Source organism: Gobio gobio, assembly GCF_949357685.1.
Source record: "Gobio gobio genome assembly, chromosome: 2".
Lineage (NCBI taxonomy): Eukaryota > Metazoa > Chordata > Actinopteri > Cypriniformes > Gobionidae > Gobio > Gobio gobio.
This window is the reverse complement of record NC_137098.1, coordinates 56,880,977-56,900,072: the sequence shown is the minus strand read 5'-3', so window position 1 is coordinate 56,900,072 and position 19,096 is coordinate 56,880,977. Positions and strand designations below refer to the sequence as shown.

Genomic DNA, 19,096 nt, shown 5'->3' with positions numbered 1-19,096 from the left:
TTCACGGTGCAGAGAATGGCCATCCTCAGTTAATCCTGCGCTAGTCTTGTGTGTAGAAGTGCTGTGTGCGTCCTTAAGATGTAAGTACTATTTTTACATGAATGACGTACTTGTTGCAGAGTTATTTGCCCAGGTGACTAAGTTGTTGTACATGTTATATTATTGCTATACTGCTGCTGCCGCTACGGCGCTCTATAAGCACTCTTAAAGTGGCCATCTACTCTTAAAGTGGCCATCTACTGTATATATTTAGTTATTGCCTTGTAAATAACTGCAAATATTATATTTAATGTGTAGTTCGCCTGTTGTGGCACCTTTTTTCACCATTTGGAGATTTATTGCATTTATGCAAGTTCATTTATAGAGTTAGAGCTCCCTCCAGTGGATCTTGGTTGTATTGCGGGTTGTTTCTTTATGCATCTGTATGTAACCATAGCCTACATGTTTACTAATATACATTTTATTGTATTTTGTTTCAGATAACCACACACATACATACACACACCCACACAAATCCACCTATTTGTCATTTTAACACCTAAACCGCCATCATCTCCATGTACCTAACTCCTCTTCAATAAATTCTCAAATTGCACCATTGGATTTGCCTATTCCTTCTTACCGAGGAAGACTCAGTTGACGAGCAATCCAAAATCAGCTGCAGACGCACACAGTCTGTTACAGTCGTTATTTTGATTTTTTTTTTTTTTTGCGCACAAAAACTATTGTCATCGCTTCGTAAAATTATTGTAGAGCCACTGTGGTGAGATGGACTTTGTAACAACGTTTTTAGTGCCTTTTATGGGTCTTGGGAGTGTAAATGTACTGAATGCCAATGGAGGCCTATTTGAAGCCTTTCTCAGCCATCAGCTTTCAACAAAAATATATTCATTTGTGTTCCGAAGACGAACGGAGGTCTTACGGGTGTCGAACGACATGAGGGTGAGTAATTAATGACAGAATTTTCATTTTTGGGTGAACTAACCCTTTAAGATGCGTTCTCGTCAATCCGGCCACAAGTGGACAACACTAAATACTGGTGTAAACTGGTTTGAGCTTGTCCACTTTCGACCACTTCCAGAGGAAGTCGAAAACGTATTCGATCGGATTGCTTTTGTAGTGTCGACGCTCATGTGGTCGAATGTGTTCGACTGCCTATACCAGGGGTGGGCAATTCCAGTCCTCGAGGGCCACTGTCCTGCAGAGTTTAGCTCCAACCCTAATCAAACACACCTGAACCAGCTAATCAATGTCTTCAGGATTACTAGAAGGCTACAGGCAGGTGAGTTTTATCAGGGTTGGAGCTAAACTTTGCAGGACAGTGGCCCTCGAGGACTGGAATTGCCCATCCCTGGCCTATACTCTCCACCTACTGATGCAATGCGTAAACATGGGACACACACTAGCCAGAAGGGGATTTAAACTTTGTCGGCTAAAGACCCAAGTTTGGTTTGAAGACCAAAAATGTACCAAGCACAATGTTCTCTCACCATTCCTGTTTTCTAACACGCACTCACAGCGCGATCTTGTGGCTATGTGATGGAGAGACCCAGAGTTTGTCTCTGTTTTCACTGTCTTTACTGTTCTGTTCTATACATTTTATAAAATTCACGTGGGGCTTGCTGTTTTAAATGTCTTGTTTTAGTTAAGTGTGCGAGGTCTTAAAGAAAGCGTCAATGGGAGCGCTCATTTTAGCTATTTATGGAAATGTTTGTGCAAATGTATGTGTTGGTTTTATCCGTCCTATTTATTGTATTTATCGATTTGTTTTAACTCCTGTTCTTAATAATCTTGTGTATTATTTATTAATCATGGTAAAACAAGAGTTAATTTTACAAAAATGGTATGTTCCATATAGCAAGCAGGAAAATGTGTCTGTGTATGGCAACAGTTACTAGAGGACAGATCATGGTTTTGAGATTTTAACCAGGTTATTGAAGTTCTGCTTGAGCATATTAAAACTCTGTCCTCAAACGCAGAGGAGAGTTTGAACTGTATTAATACACAGCAGTTCTAGTTTTTATTTATAACTTGTTTTTATTTCTCTTAACCGTATTTATATGCACATTTCGCACAACGGCTTTAATAAACACCTTTTTGGACTCCGTTTTTTCAGCCTGGTGTGATTCTCCTGGTGAATCACACCAGGTCTTTATCACAGGCTATCAGAGCAGAAAAGAAAGCTGCTGCTCTCCGTGTGTTTTCTGTTGTCAACAGTCACGTTCATATGTAAATTGTGAGTTTACTTTGTCCATTAGATCGAAAGATCTGAAAAAGCCCACAGATGTAGACCATAGACCCTCCCCTCAAAGAAATCATGAAAGAAGTGGTTGAAAGTGGACAGAAGAGATAGATTAAAACAACTAGTGTAGATGGGAATGTCACCCTCGTCTACTTGTAATCCGATCGGCCAAAACGCATCTTAATACCAGGTGTAAACTGGGCCCTATAGGGGTATTTACATATGATTTAAATGTATTCACAAACAACTGAAGGCATGAGTTTCCAGACCTGTTTTTAAAAGTGAGGCTATTTTCATCTAGACATGGCATCTTAAGCCACATTTCCACCAAAACTACCCGGAACAATTTGTACCAGGAACTTTTCCCCCAGACCTTTTGCTGTCTAAAGCAATGTTTGCCACGGCACCCCAGACGAGAGAAGGGGTGGCGTGTAAAAGTCCTTCAAATATAAATTTTTTTTCTTCACATTTTTCAAATAATTCTCTCTTTGTAAACTTTGTTCAATGCATGCGAGTGCTGCCGGATGTTCGAATATAACCAGTCATTTTCGCCATCATCACCCGGGTGTAGTGCCAGAAGACGCAAATGAGAACTTGCACGCAAATATTGAGTTCTCTTTCAAGTCTTGCTCTTGAACGGACAAATTCATACAAAAAGTATGTCAACATGTCCATCTTGATGAGTATTCAAGCAGACATAGTCTGTATATGCCTTAAGTGAACTTTATACAGTCGAGAAAGACGATGCATGTCCAAGCATTAGGTCTTAAAGGGGCAGTAGCCTTTACTGCTGTCTGTTTAATGTCAAAAAACAAAAGACAAGGACATCACTCACTGCTCTTGATTGAATAGCTTTTGTAATTTTAATAGGATTAATCTTTAATTTTTACACTCAAATATGCAGTGTTATTTTACAGTTGATACATTTCTGTACCTGAAAACTAATGTAAGACGTACCTGAAAAACCTGAAAAGCATTGTTTATTTTATTAGTACCTATTTTTGAACCTAAAACCGTGATACAAACCGAACTGTGAGCAATCTGTACCGTTACACCCCTAGCATAACGTATGCGAGGGGGTGCCACAAAATGGAGAACATTTTCAAAGGGTGCCATGACTGAAAAAAGGTTGGGAAACACTGGTCTAAAGTACAGTAAAGATTAGGCAAATTAGTCTGGTGACGTAGGACTGCGCGCAACTTTCGTTCCCGCTGGATTTCGTCCTTCGCATGTAAGGTTAAGAAAGCCTGAACCTTGTTGTCGGTCCATTGGTCGTATTTTTTAAAAAACTATTGTTGATTCGAATAGCAAACAACTCTTACTGCACGCACCGCAACAGAAATTTAAAAATGGTGGTTGAAATAAAATACTGTGTGAACATTTTCAGCGCCCAAAAGTTCCTGAACTTTGAAAAAGTACTACCTCGCGAGCAGGGACTTTCTGAGGAGGACATTTTTAGACCCCGGTCCCTACGGACGAAACCGACCGAGTACCCTGCCAAAGTCCCTAGTTCCTGGTGAAAGTTCCTGCAGTGGAAACGCAGCTTAAATGTGAAACCATGGCCTAGACTTTTATCTGAATGTATATGTAGCAGGAGCACTGTAGATGTGTAGAATTGAACCGTTTTAAAGTACAAACTGTCATGTTTAATATTTACAGTTTTTCTGTGAATTTTGCTGGTGAAATGCAATTATTTTAATAGGAATCCATGCGATTGAGAATTGCGCATTAGGATTTCGCAAAGGGTTCAAGTTTGTTGTGTGTATTTGGCACGTTGACCAAGAAAAAGATGCTTGGTTTGAAAGTGACGTCTATATGATCTATGCTTCAAACAATGGTAAACTATTGACAATAGACAGAAACGAGAAAGACAAATATTAGAGGAAATATACATAAAATAGTCCTCACACTAAGGTTGTTACAATTAATTAACAATATAAGTGTTACAATGCATAGAAGGATGCCAAATGAAAGAAAATAAAGGAATGCATAAATATCTGTCACTCACAGCCAATTTTCTTGGAGGTATCAAGGTTATTGCTGTTGGCGTCAGTCCTTCCACTTGCTCTTTTATAAGTGCAGACAATACCATATCTTCCAGACCAGCTGAGGACAGAGAATCAGTTTGTCTTATTCTTTTTATGAGCCTGCCCACTTTGGCATGTGTATATTGTCCATTGAACTGATTGTAATCGAATCCACAGTCAGTACCTGCCAAAGTCCCAATCTCAGTAAAGACCTCAGAGCCCCAGCTGCTGACTGGACCAAAGCCCAGAGGATTGGATAGGCGTGACGTCAGCGCCTCGGTCTGCTGCTCAGAACACGGCAGTACCATCTCCCCCAGAAACAAAGCAGCCACACTAATGGACACAAATACAACACAATGCTTTCAAAGATGTTAAGGTGAATCATATTACATTTTGGATTGTGCACATAGATTTGTCCACTGACCTTAGGTTGAAAGGATCTAGATGGAAAATTTCAGAGGAACTGAAGCCACAAAGCAGATGTCCAAGGGAAACAAGCTCCACTACATCAAGTTCTTCAGGCTTCCGTTTAAGTCGCTTCATTATGCCAAGGACAACTGCTCTCATCTGTAAAAATTTTTTTTAAATTGAAGTATCTTCCCTGATTACGATATCAGGCTAATCCGAACTGAAAAACATACTTTCTTTGCATTCCACCCATTAAGGTCCCCAAGATGGGCCACCACAGCCAGATTGGACAAGTTGACAGCCTGTAGCTCTCTTTCCCCCATTTCGGTCACTATGCAACCTAGTTCTAACACCTGCTCTGGTTTAAGCTGCCTCACTGGTTTATACACCTGAGATAAAGATTGTTGTGTGAGGGAAAAACATTTAATAATCATTCAACAACAGCATTTGGACAAGCACAAGCGGCTTAACTGGTCTGAGTTCCATCCAAAGTGCTTCACGTTGGTCTGCGTCAAGTGTGTCATCCTGACCAATGAACTCAACACATGTCTTCAGCTCCCTCCTCTTCATTCGATTCAGCTGATAGGACCTCCAGGCTGAGGGAAATGTCCCTTTAATGTCTGCGCAGCTTGGGATGGGTCCTAGTAATCAGCAATATATGATTTACCTTTCTGAAGAGGTCATAAATAACATCTGATGGATTCTGTACAAAACTCACCCCTTCTCATCCACCATCGGCCTTTAACGATCCTTTGGATGAGACTGTCCATCTTTTCTCGTAGTCCTTTCAGGTCCAAACAAGCCTTACCCACTTCACTGTTTTTCCAAAGCCACTGGCTCATCAGAACCTGTTCAACTGTGTCTCTACCTAAATCAACCTTGAAGGAAAAATGTAGAGACCCAATGTGATGAAATCCTGCATCATACTGAGCTTTAGTCGATTGGATAGACTTGTGTTTCCCTTACCAGTGGTAGGGATCTTATCTGTTGAGGTGAAAGGGTGAACAGAAGTCTTCCCACATGCTCAACATCCCCAACTGTCCATGTTTTTGGTTCTCTGTTGCAAACAACAGGGACTTTGTCAAATCCTCAATACAGCTTTGTATTTTACTTGCAGAACAAGGAACATTTCAGAACAAAATAAAAAGTGGAACAACTTTCTCACCCCAGCATGCTCCTCTCTGTAAGTAAAGCTGATATTTGTCTGAAGGTGTCAGAGGGCAAGCAATATTGTTTTAGCTCCTCCAGTCGTAGTTTCAGAGCCTCTCTGTCCATATGAGCCAACACATCCCTGTCCAGGAATGGCATAAGAGGGCCGAGCAAGTCCATGAAGGCCCCAGTGAGGCCATCTTCAGAGATGCCCTATCAGTGGAGATAAAAGGATGGAAAAGAAGGAATTTTGATATGTGTATTATCTATGTCTGCACAATTTTATTATTTGACATATTTTTCTTACACTGATGTTCAATTGTTTGGGGTAAGTACTTAGAGATATAAACTCGCAATTCTGACTTTATAATTCAATCATTGCGAGTTTGCGACTTCTTTTCTCAGATATAAACCTGCAATTGTGAGTAATGAAGTCCAATTTTGATGAATTCTTACTTTTTTCTCAGAATTGCGAGTGTATATAATACAATTCTGTATGTAAACTTGCAATTGCGAGGAAAAAAGTCAGAATTGTAAGATAAAAAGTTGCAATTACCTTTTTTATTTTTTATTCAGTGGTTTAAACAAACTTCCATACATAAGAGACTTGTTTAAAAAAAATTACAAAAAACTTATCATCTCCATACTTTTGAATGGTAGTCTAAAAACCCACCCAAACCACATCCATATAATCCAGATTTTTGGGGGGAAATTAGTTTCTGAATAAAATTGGATTTCAAGTATATTTTTCTAAATAATTTGAAAAAAAAAAAAAAGTTACTGGGCAAGATCAGATTCATCTGGCTCACTGTGAAACTTTTAAGAAATCTTCCGCTGCATTGGATTCAATCATGACATTTTGAATGCAACGATTTCACTCTTACAAGTACATTGATGGCTTTCTCTGCCAAGGCTGTTTGCTTGTGTCGTGGTAGCTGCAGAAAGTCAATAAAGTGTTGTTGAACATGGTCTAGTACACTTATGAATGAGGAGTTAGACAGGTGCTCCATCATGGTCAACCTGTGAGACAAAATACACCAATAAGAACCTGCAAGTACAAGAACGAACAAATGACATTCTGGGAAGTCAACTGCTGATCTTACGGTAATGTTGCAGCAAATGAGGGGTCAAAGTAATTTAGATCAATATCAGGCCTTTTCCGTAGCTCCACCACAATGCATTTCCTCTGTTGAAACATAACATCAATTTTGTTCATTTTCCCTCCCTTTGCATGTCTAATACAGACACACTAATGTTCCTTTTCCTAGTCAGTTGAGTCATATACATTCATAATGAAAAACATTAGTGAGGCACATTACTTAAAGTACCGCGAGCAATGTTAAATCATTTGATTATACTGTTATATTACTTAATCAAAATATTATAACCTCTACAACCTATTTACATTAGGACAGCAAAGGCTTTTAATGGTAATGTGTATATTAAAACGATTGTTTCTCATATTCTTACCAAACCAGGTCTAAGCCCTCCTGGCAATTTAGTGAGGAACTGCAACAATTCTGAGAAGCCTGACTCGTTTACCCATAGCTTCAGCCATTCACAGCTCATGCCACCTGCAATACGACCTAAATCTCTTCCGTGGGAAATAAAAAAATGTGTAGCAATGTTATTAAATTTCAAAACAATGCAAATACAAAGACAATGCATAATATTTGTGCTAGAGATGTTTATTACAGACTATGATGCAAAAAAGACCAGCATGAATTTCCCAAGTAAAATATAGCCGGTAAGGCTAGTTGACCAGTCAACCGTCTTAAAGTTTAGTAATGCTTGATATCACTTACAGTAGTGACTCTCTTGTGATGTTTACGGTCCGCTGAATCATTTTGAACAGCATTTGAGCCTGTTGTGTCAAATACAACAAGTGAGTCTGAGAAACTGGATCGCCCTTAAGGTTGTATCTGATACACTTTTGGCTGAGACAAAGTCTCTTTAATGTAGGTGATTATTAATTTATATTCCCCCGGTGGAGGCTATTGTACCACATTAAGATCAATTTGATTGATGGCAGTTGAGGGGCTCAGATTATTAATTTACTGAAAGGCTCCTTTGAAGCATGACAAATAATCCACCAAAGAATTTGAGATCAGCTTTGTCTGGCAAGCGCAGTAAAGGGCACTGAATGTAATGTTCAGTGTGGTACAAAACCAAAGGTATGAAATTAGGGTTGTACCTGTTGATGAGACCAGGGCATATGCTTATACAGAGATATGTGTTGAAGAACTGTCTCTCCGTTTAGATCTGACATTAATTTCTTCAAAGAGACGAATGGAAGAAGACACTGCAGTTGCTGTGTTATATGTGCAGACATGCGTTCCAGAGCCTTCAAACAAACAGAAGGTTATCATGCACCAACAGACCAAATCTAATGCACAAGCACAAATATAGATTGTTTTGTCTAGCGTATAAGCACAAGAAGTTCAAACCTGTTGGAGTGCAAAATGGACCATCGCTCGATGAGCAGGTTTCAGGTCAGACAGCAGTAAACTCCAACCCTGACAATCAGGTGGAGACTCGGGTACAACCAGTTTTCTCAAGAAAGAAGGCCCCAGACCCAGGAACAATGGCTTCAATCTGCAGAGTGTGTTGGCACTGAACTAAACAGGATTGAGACTGTGAACACAAGACTCACTTAAAGTAAGTAACATAATGAGACTGGTATACAGCTTACATTTGTTTCTTCTGCTATTTTGTTCAGTATCTGGAATGCCTGCATTAAAAGAAATGGAAAATGGTTCTAATATATAGGTGAAATGACGTAATGCACTTCCAGTGACTATATACAATATAATTCACTCAGGGTTGTGCAAAATTCAGAATTGAGGAAACTGGCTTCTGCCCAATGGATCCTTTTCACGGAATGTGATGATATGTTTGCACAGTAACATCTAGCAAAGTCAAAACTCGACTATCTAGCAAAACCTCGACTATGACAACTTCCGCTTCTGAAAATGTGAAAAGAGTCCATTCATGAGTTGGAATTTGAAATTGAATCTATCCATCCATCCAATCTATCCATCCATTGGTGGTCCAGTGGGTTAAACCATGGAACTGATACGCAGAAGGTTGCTGGTTCGATCCCAGCGGTTGCAACTAGTGTGTCCTTGAGCAAGGCACTTTACTCCATGTTGCTCCAGGGGGATTGTCCCTGTAATAAGTCGCTTTGGATAAAAGCGTCTGCCAAATGCATAAATATAAATCCATCATCTATTTGTTATTCTATCTATATATATATATATATGTCTATCATCAGTAAGGCCTATAAACTTCAACATTTCAGGCTTTGCTAAGGCAACATTATATGTCTTTTGAAAAATTTTGATTGTCAAGTTAAAAATTAGACTTGGTAAACCCAGCCTGATCTGCCGGCGATTTGATTTCACCCTGCAACTCAGTCTGGAAACCTGTACATTAATTTCTACTGCTTCTGTTACACTTTTTGCGAGAACCATTCACAGAGTGGCTTATCCACCTGGCACGCTATTGGCGGGTTTAATACAATGACGGATAGAGAAGGGATGGGTCGTTGCCGGTTGATCACGCCTCTTGTGGTCTGACTGGTTGAAGGACTGTCCAATTGCGTACAGAGTCATTTGAATTATGCTCGTTGATCATGCCTCTTGTGCAGTAGAAAATACAGAGCAGACTCCCCAGATCAATGCTCAATCTTAAATTGAGCTTGGTCTGGTGATAGCCAGACAAGTTAAAAATTAGTATAATTTTACAATTCAGCCTCCTGTTCAAATTGAATTGGAATTTAAAAGGATTTCTCAATTCAGTTCTGAATGGTGCACAACCCTGCATTCTAATATGCTTACCTGTGCAGGTGGGAAAGTTGGCATGCCTGGCAGAGTTACCAGATCCAACAACTCATTTGAGGACAACGGGTCCAAAAATGTAGCACCCATTTGTGGTAGCATACCATGTAATGAGGCCATTGCCGAAGCTGATAAGATGCTGGCATTTAAAGATTTAAGGACTGTTCCAAGCCAATGTGACAGCTGCGGATAAAATAAATCTACATGAATAACGCTTGAAACATTATTATTCAATGCACGACATCAAAAAAAAAAGACTCACTCTGCCACTTCCACTGATGTGTCCCTCTGATACACATCGAGCCAGCTGCTGCCACAGGACGGGCGAGAGATTTGATGAAGACAATAGCTGCTGCAAGTCCTCAGAGTCCAGGTAACACATAAGAACTCCTAACCTGTTGTGAGAAACATGGTGTTTTGTCTTGTACTTGTTATATATAAATGTCAAATGATATTGAACTGAATTTGTACCTCATTATGTTGTCACTTGTCAGGTTCTCCCCCCTGCTGAACACAGTACGAAGTACATGGCGCCCCCTTGTGGCATCCAGACTGCTGTTTCCCAGCATCTCCATCAAGGGGGTGAGCTGTAGGACAAACATTCAGATGTTACTTTCGGCATGTGAAAAGTAGGTTAGAAAGCAGGATCCCCTGCAAAGGAGACATTACTTACTTGTTGAGATGAGAGCTGCTGAAAGTGACTGACTGGGAGATGTGGAATTAAGGGTAGAATGGAGCGGAGGAAGTATGGAGGCCATGAAGGGACATCTCCAGCTTCGCTGGACTGCAACAGGCGTTTTACGAAGGCTTGTTTTTGTGGAGACTTCATCTCAGAGCTGTGATCACTAATAGCCAACAGTCTGGAGTGATTGAACAAGAGTTGAAATCATGATCATATGGAGAACTGAATTGTGAGGATATAATTTCGATATGATCGACTTACACACTTTCATTGACCATGAGAGAGGCAGGGAAGGTCATAATGTCAGAAACAGACATGTATGGTATAAATTGGGAGAGGTCGATGAAAAGCTCTGGTGTGACACGTGGAAACTTGTGAATGAAAGCAGCTGTCATGGTTTCCATGGCCTCTTGTTCTTTTGGAGAGACCTGTGAATGACACCAGTTACATATACTCCTAAATTGGGATGCATGATAAAATTTGTATTATATTGGTTAATTTATACTATTGGTTAAGTCATACTGTTCCTTATGTTGCAATGCAAAAAAATACTATTAGCATTTAAAATGATTGAATTTGTGTGTTTTTTGTTTTCAGGCAAAAAAAAAACAAACTAATGATTAGTAAGCCTATGAGCCAGAATCATTTAAATTTGAACTGAATCTTATATGACTTTTATTTCAGCCATAACATGAAAATGTATCAGCTTATCAGTATTATCTGGTCTCACGCTTTTGGAATAACATCTGAAATTACCTCAATCATGTAAAATGTTTTTGTTCACCTGTATAGTTTCCACTTGAAGTTGATCCCAACTCTGATGAACATGGGAAAGGAATCTTTTCACAGCATCTTTTTCTGCCGACAGAACTACACTGCGAATACTCTCTCCAGGCATCTGTAGGTACTCCTTGGAGTGTATAAATGTCGGCATTAGATATTGACAAAACAGTGCATTTTTTACTAACTAGCTTCAAGAAACTACAGTATGGATAGTGATAAGAACAATATTTTATTTGTTTGGTCTGTATTGGGTTTAACTCAGCAATGCAGAAAAATGTAACATAATTACACTCTAAAAAATGCTGGGTTAAAAATAACCCAAGTTGGGTTGAAAATGGACTAACCCAGCACTTGGGTTGTTTTAACCCAGAATTTGAGTTGTTTTAACCCAGCGGTTGGGTTAAATGTTTGCTTAAAACAACCCTATTGCTGGGTTAAAACAATCCAATCACTGGGTTAAAACAACCCAATTGCTGGGTTAGTCCATTTTCAACCCAACTTGGGTTATTTTTAACCCAGCATTTTTTAGAGTGTATAATAAAATCAAGTTAAGTTAAACTTTAACAATTTCTTAGCACAATGACAATTTTGGAGTCAACACTTACTATTTTACTAACTTTCTCAAATAGTAAAACAGGTTTTACATGAACATATTTATAGCTATCTTAATATTTTAAAAATGGGGATTATCATATTTAGCTTGGTTGGACTGACAGATAATTTACTGAGATAATGAGTTATACCTGCATTAAAAATCTTAAAGCAGAATAGTTGCCTTCCCTCTGAATAAGATCCCACAGGACAGGCTGCTGGGGAGAAAAGCCTTTGAAATTGAATGCATCAAACTGCGCATGGTAATATAATAATTAACTTTTCAATGCAAGTAACTTTTCAAATGCATGACATACACTGAAGCAGCTTAAAAGATCTTCTTTTAAGGTTGAGTTTTGCTCTCTCTTCAGGAAGACGCCAACCGTGTGAAGTACACTTAAGGATGCATCTGGCCGTAGAGTGGCCCAGAAGGAAGCATTGTCCTGGAGGCTGGACAGAAGAATGGCCTGACCCAGGCCTTGACGAACCTCACGTTCTCCCTCATCCAAACCCGCTGAGAGCCCTACCACAAAGTCCAACACTCGAAGCACATAGCTTACTGTAGCCAACCAACCCGTGCGTTCATCCATTACTCCTTCACATAGAGTGAGCTTATGAATGGCGTCTTGTAGAACGGGCAAGGGGTTCACACAGAGTTGAGATGAGTCAAAGTCATACGGCGCTGGCAGCATGTCAAACAGCTTCTGGAGGACACACTTGGGGCCCTGTGTTTCTTCAGAGTTTAAACAGTAGTCTAAGAGTGAAGGCTGCTTTTGAACTAATGTGAGGTACAGTGTGGTGTTTTTGCAAATATAGTCCTTCAAACTAGATTTACTGCTGCAAAGCTCAAGGGCGGTGGAGTTCATAAATTGTTCTGCCTTCCAGTTTGAGTAATCACAGTTGTCTTTGGGGGCACCATGAGCATGATTAGGGACTTTGGAGCAGTACTCTGCCGCCCAGCTCCCATCTTGTGGTATTTGAGACGACTCATTTCCACACAAAGAGGCAATAAGGGCTGTGTTATTGGGCAGAAAACACCTTCTAAAATCCTGGGCAGTTAGAGTTTTGCTGCTTAGCAGTGCTAAGCAATCCTCTGAGGCGTCTGGAGGAGATCCCCCAGAAACATCATTGGAAAGCTGAAGACAGAGGTCATCAATACTTGATTGGTTTAGGTAATGGTAATCCCTTGTAGAATCTACCTGAGGAAATTTCACAGAAAAGCGATTTAGGCATTTATTCATATATAAACACACATACATTGAGCGCATCAACACAGAAAATTGTGTGCACACTAGAACGAACATCATTGGTGGGGCTATTTTAAAAAAAATAGTCAAACTCAGGAACTTCGGGTCAAAAATGACCCCCAATAGGAAATTAATTTCCCATTTTGGACCCAAATGGCCTGTGTGACTTTTTTTTTTTTACGACAACTTAGACTTTTCAAATCCTGTCCCCAATTTTTTTGGGTGTTCATATACCAAGTACCAATAAAGTCAAGTTTCAGACCATTCCGATGAAGCTACGATTTTTTACATTTTTTTATAAAACGCAAGATCCACTATAGTGGTAAAAATGTGCTATTGCGTGATTAAAAAATGCTCAATGTGTCCACTGGATGACACCGATCTCATATAAAAAAATTGCTTTCATGAGGCCTAGGCTTCACTCTAAAATGAAATACAGCTTTAATAAAAAAAATAAAAAAATAAAAAAATAAATATATATATATATATATATATATATATACATATATACATTTTTTATTATATTCAATGGGAAAAAATGGGTCATAACTATTGCATAAATATTAATTATAAATCATAAAATTATCTCAAAACACCAAAAAAGAAAATAAAAAATATTGAACAAAACTATATTTCATTGATTTTACTCATATCTTTTTTATCATAATCCCGCCCTCCGGGTCATTTTTGACCCGAAGGTCCTGAGTATATAAATGAAGTACCCCAGAGGGTTAAATTGTGTTTAGAAGATTAACCTAAGTTTTATGGGTTTGGAACGATATGAGGGTGAGTAAACGATGACAAAATTTTCATGGAAAAATAAACTAAGTATAAGTATAGCTCAATATACCTGATGTGCATGTTGCAGCCAGAATGTAGAGTTGGCACACACAGTTTTGTTAAATTCGTGAGTGAAGAATTCACTGCAAACGTGAACCCAAAGAAAATCTTCCTCCGCTGCCGAGAGGTACCAAGCAGCATCGGAGCAGGTCGCATGCAGGTCTACCCCAAAATGGTTGACTTCAGGGTCCTGCGAGTCATCATCTCCATCAAAAATATTGCAGTAGAGGAAAACAGTAAAATTTGAGACCCCAGTGAGACCAGGGATAGAGGCATTACAGGCAGCTTCTAGAATCTCTGCTGAGGGTGAGGGGTTTGATTCACTCTGCTCATGGACTTTTGGCTGGGATTGGTGAAGTCTAGGCCTTCGAGGTGAGTGCTGAGGTTTCAAAGTCCTTGTTTCCTCTTCTGGAGAGGGGCAGGTCATGAAAGACGGCATGCTGGGTAAACCATCTGACCTGAAACCCATCGCTTGAGCGTTCCATGTCAAGTTATGTCTAATTCCCCTGTAGAAAGAGAACAAAAAAACTATTAATTTATAATAATCTTCTTTATACACTTAGAAATTAGTTGTTTTGCTGATTCATGACACTTACCACAATATTAACTGCCTGAGGTCACCTTTACAAAGAAACAAAAGTGAATGGAAAAGTTCTGGGTGAATAGTTTATTGATACAAATCACAGATGATCGCAGAACACTGTTGATTAATTGAGGAAAATGGAGAGCCGGCCACTGTATTATACAATTGGCCTTGATGTAACAGCATAGCTGTGCACATAATACCAGGGGTGTACGGTTACCAGCATAAAAGAAAGAGGAGATTATACAGGCTATAGGATTTAGAGTAACAAAGATCTGGTTAATGACTAACAATGCCATTGTGATTTCAGTCAGTGTTGTGCGACATTCAGAATTGAATTGAGAATGTCTTTTAAAATCAAATTTAATTTCTGGCATTTCAATGGAAATATATATTTAAAAAAATTTGAATGTAGAAAAGTTGAATTAAAATTAAATAATTTTCAACTATAGGTAAATAAGCAGTTTTTGAATAACTTAAAATGATGCTTGTTAAAGTCTTGCTTGAAAGTTTTGAGGTTTGAAGGCTTATAGGCCTTACAGACAGAACTCAAAAAAATGCTGTGTTATTCTTTTAACCCAAATGCTGTGTTCAGCCTGCTTGGTAATTTTATTGGATTATTTGTCATATTTTACCCAGTGCTGGGTAGTTTTTCTGTAACTCAGCTGCTCTGTCATTTTTACTGTCAATACACAATTTGTATTACAAATGACGAACCACCTCACATACCTACCCAGCGCTGGGTCAATGTAACCCAATGTTGGGTAGTCTGTGCCAAACCAGATACATTTGTCAACGGTAATCTTGTGTTCTGTTCTGAGAGAAAACTTCCTGAGATGAAATTCCTGAGTGAAATTAAGGTTTGGATTACATTGTATTTCTATCAAATTATGACTGTACAAAGAGGGAAATGTCTGTATAGTCTTACATTTTGTTTACATGAACACCGCAGCTAACCTCTGCTTGGAACGCTAGCCTTCTACAAACACAGCATTAATTCGAAGCAAACGTAGCAGGATGGAAGTTTCACAGCTGTCAAATGAATGCGCGACCAGGACTGAAACACCACGCAACATCGCTATTGAAAAAAACCCAGAAAATGGGTTCATGTATAAAACCCTACAAGCTGGGTAAAATAACCCAGCATGTGTTCTGTCCAGTATTTACCCAGCACTGGGTTGCCAAATAACCCGGGAATGATTGCTTTTAACCCAGCAATTTTGGGGGTGTAGTCAATGTTCCCTCTAATTTCTTTTCTCGCCGAGCAAAACTTTTCTCTATTGGGTTGACATTTTGGTCATCTGAGCAAAAACATTCTTTACCTGTACAGCGTATGTAAACGCACATAAACAAGTTGTTTCATCATGCAGTTATAACTTTTAACTTGAATGTGCCATTTCTATTTTATTTAACCTTTGATGTAACTTAGTGATATATTAAATAAAAAAATAAAATAAAAAAACAGTTCATTCAGAAGTCACTAAATTAAGCACATTTTACAGTGCTGTTATAGTCTTCTTTAACAAGAAATACTATTAAAATCTCACCCAGGACAGTTCAGTTCTTTATAATATAATATAATATAATATAATATAACATAATATGAAAAAATTAAGCAGTTACACTGAGATGGTTCTTAATGTGTTTTTGTACAGTCATTTATTGGCAACAGGTAGCATTAAACACTCAAAAAAAAAGTAATACCTTTTGTTACCTTTTTTAGTGCAATTTTGGTGCTTCAGTGGTTCTTCAGCGGTTCTTCACCGGTTCTTTGACTAAGGTGCTATATAGCACCTCTGAAGAACCACTGAAGCACCAAAATTGGTGCTATATAGCACTAAAAAAGGTTCCCCTATGATAATGAGCCAAGAACCATTTTTGGTGCCATTTAGAACCTTTTTTTTTTTTTAGAGTGAACCACCTATATTAAATGTTTGTTTATTGCTTATGAATTTCCAAGATTTTCTATATTAGGAGTTTCAAACGTTTTAATGGCAAGGATCCCTAAACAATCCCCTTGTGAGATCAATTCTTTGATCTCTCAATTAGGCCTACACTATAATACAATTATAATAGCCTATAATATGATATAAAAACTAATGGAAGTATTTAAACTGATAGTAGACCTATATTATATCAGTTTAAATGCTTCAATTTGTTTTTAAAAAAAACTAACTGAAGTAATTAAATAGATCTAATAGCTGAATATGTTCAAGGGAATGTGAACTCTTTTATAGTTATCTAAACATCACTGAAACCCAAACCACACACACATCTATTTAAACTGATGTGTGTTTCTTTGGTGTTTGGAGTTTGCACGCTACACTTGTGGTGGGTTTAACTGTAAATGTCTGTTTTGTTACCGTGCTGTGTCCATCATCTGTTATTTCCACCACTTAATCAAGCCACTCTTCTTTAAAACATGATGAGGTTTTATTCCACGTCTTTGCGTTTCTCGTTGCCTCATTTTGAGCTATTTGGACCTCAAAAACGACTCACTGCTGCGTGCTCACACGTGACATCATTGTCTTTCTATGAAACCTGTAAACCACATCCACCGGTTCTAACACGATAGCGATACTAACTCTATTGCGGTAGAACAGAGCACTGCAATTATTTCTCATTTAAACTACAATCAAATGGATTTCTCCCCACTTTTCGCGTCTGTGTCTATCGTCTGCGCTGCATTTTATTCTTTGGCTGCGCGCAGCAGAGGGAACATTGGGTATAGGGAGATCATGAATACAGGTTCATTAGGTCATGCATATGGTAAGTTGTATGCATTATTTAAGAGTCTGTTAAAAGCTAAAAATACAGCAGTACTATACTTGCCTACAGAACATCTTCCATGATGACTGTACTTCGATTCGCCCACAATGATGCTTACATCATCCAGCAGTGCCTTGGTCATATGTGACACTTTTCTTCTCAGATTACCATATACACTGCGGCCAACATTGTGTAGAAATCCACGTCTGAGGTTATCCAAGCCCTGCAGGAGGGCGGGATTACGCTCTGCGAACTGTACTGCCCTTTCTCCTGCGTTTGACCTTGACAAAGCCTGAAGAAGCAGTGCCTGCATAGAAGCAAGGCTCTCTGAATCAGTGCCCGATTTGTTCGACAAGAGCTGCTCCTCACGAAGCACCTCAGGTGGCATGAAGAAGGGTTTAAAACGTCCTGTAGAAAGTGTGGCATCTCTCTGATTGTTTTCCACACTCACAGGGTGTAGACTGACCACAGGTTTCCAGTTCCTGGTCTCCATAAAGCTGATGAGCTGATCAAGCCAGCTCAGGTTGAAGGAACAATCATTTCGTCCTTTCAGGACACAGATGAAACCCTGGAGACCTGCGATGGCCTGGCCGTACGTCCCACTGACCATAGCTTGAAGGACAGTTTCAAGCAAAGCGCTGATGGTCTTCCAATTCTGAGCAACAAAAGTCAAGATGGGCTTTTGAGGCTGGCGTTCACTGAGGGTCAAAATGCTCTGTACTAACCCAAGAAGTCCATCCCAATGTGGGCTACCCCTGAGCGACAGAAACAGATCCTGAAGCCTGAAGGTGGGCCGCGGGGGACTTTTCCCATCCCATATTCCAAGTGTTGTTTCCCTTCCAGTCTGAATAAGAGAATAGAGCAGATTCTCCCAAAACTGGTCATCACTAAAAGGTTGCTGACGATCATCCATCTCAGCGCTCATCTCTTGCAGATACATGGAGATGTTATAAAGGAATCCTGACAGTCTGTTTCGATCGAAGGCTTTGTTTAAAGATGGGAGACTCGTGCTTTTCCTCGGCAGGACACCTAGAGACTTGAGACCACCCATAATGCTCCTCACTATGGAATGAATTTGTTGGTCCTTTTGTCTTTCTACTGGTGGCTGTACTCTGTGTGGATTCCATCCTCCACCCTTCCTCCATATCTCAACAAGCTCTTTCAAAATTGCCTCCTTCTGGTCCTCTTTTTTGCTTGCTAACATGAGAGGAACATTCATAGAAGTTAGACTGCGACACAAATTGAATCATTGAACCAACAACATCCAGAATTGTCTTACCTCCAGCAATGGCTGATACTTGTTCCAGTAAAAGCAAAATCACAACAATTCCCAACTTGCCCATCCTAAGTTCCTTTGCCTCAAGGTAGCATGGACAAAGTCATTTTGTTGTCCTTGTAAGACTGCATTTATGTTCCTTTAGGAGCTGACAGAGACATTCAGAGAGTAAAGTGTCACACTGTGGAGTGCACATGAAATCTTAATGACTATCCACTGTCACTTGGCTAAACTTTCACAAAGAAAAGTTTGCCACTTCAAGTCTAAAAGAATCCACAGCAAAACAAATAATTTTCAGTTTGTTCTTTGTCAGTTTTGTCTTAAAAAAACAATACTATTAAATATTTTGATTCAATTTGGAAATGTCATTCACTTCATGCATACTATTACAAAGCAGACTAAAAAAAAGGTTTTTGCAATACTTACCTAAATGCATTTTGTCTTGAAAAATAAAACATTAAATTCTGACATTTCCTACATTTGTAAAACACTAGATTTTTTTAGTACTTACATTTAAGCAGTTGTGTCTGTTTAATCCGGTCCGTATCTGTGAAAATAGATTGGATGGGTCTAGGATTGCGAGTGTGAGCCAATTATTTCTCAGTCTTTCTCTCTATATCCCCCTCTCTCTCTTTCTCTCTCAGCATTTGTCACTTTTTG

General features: G+C 39.1%; 1 protein-coding gene across 1 annotated transcript in view; it reads right to left on the bottom strand.

Annotated features, from left to right (window-relative positions):
• Positions 1-18,503, bottom strand: part of LOC307118352 (stereocilin) — a gene marked incomplete at both ends in the record, with an annotated part of 31,773 nt that extends 13,270 nt beyond the window's left edge. Inside the window, 25 exons of the mRNA XM_079803962.1 lie at positions 4,251-4,348; positions 4,454-4,602; positions 4,694-4,836; positions 4,911-5,066; positions 5,149-5,318; positions 5,396-5,555; positions 5,644-5,734; positions 5,843-6,039; positions 6,711-6,846; positions 6,930-7,012; positions 7,297-7,420; positions 7,632-7,690; positions 8,021-8,170; positions 8,274-8,444; positions 9,666-9,848; positions 9,928-10,060; positions 10,137-10,252; positions 10,339-10,525; positions 10,609-10,775; positions 11,132-11,257; positions 11,874-11,936; positions 12,039-12,920; positions 13,819-14,314; positions 17,220-18,357; positions 18,440-18,503. Of these exons, the coding sequence (XP_079660088.1) occupies positions 4,251-4,348; positions 4,454-4,602; positions 4,694-4,836; positions 4,911-5,066; positions 5,149-5,318; positions 5,396-5,555; positions 5,644-5,734; positions 5,843-6,039; positions 6,711-6,846; positions 6,930-7,012; positions 7,297-7,420; positions 7,632-7,690; positions 8,021-8,170; positions 8,274-8,444; positions 9,666-9,848; positions 9,928-10,060; positions 10,137-10,252; positions 10,339-10,525; positions 10,609-10,775; positions 11,132-11,257; positions 11,874-11,936; positions 12,039-12,920; positions 13,819-14,314; positions 17,220-18,357; positions 18,440-18,503 (5,442 nt within the window). The remainder of the gene's footprint in view (positions 1-4,250; positions 4,349-4,453; positions 4,603-4,693; positions 4,837-4,910; positions 5,067-5,148; positions 5,319-5,395; positions 5,556-5,643; positions 5,735-5,842; positions 6,040-6,710; positions 6,847-6,929; positions 7,013-7,296; positions 7,421-7,631; positions 7,691-8,020; positions 8,171-8,273; positions 8,445-9,665; positions 9,849-9,927; positions 10,061-10,136; positions 10,253-10,338; positions 10,526-10,608; positions 10,776-11,131; positions 11,258-11,873; positions 11,937-12,038; positions 12,921-13,818; positions 14,315-17,219; positions 18,358-18,439) is intronic.
• Between the last annotated feature and the right edge of the window lie 593 nt (positions 18,504-19,096).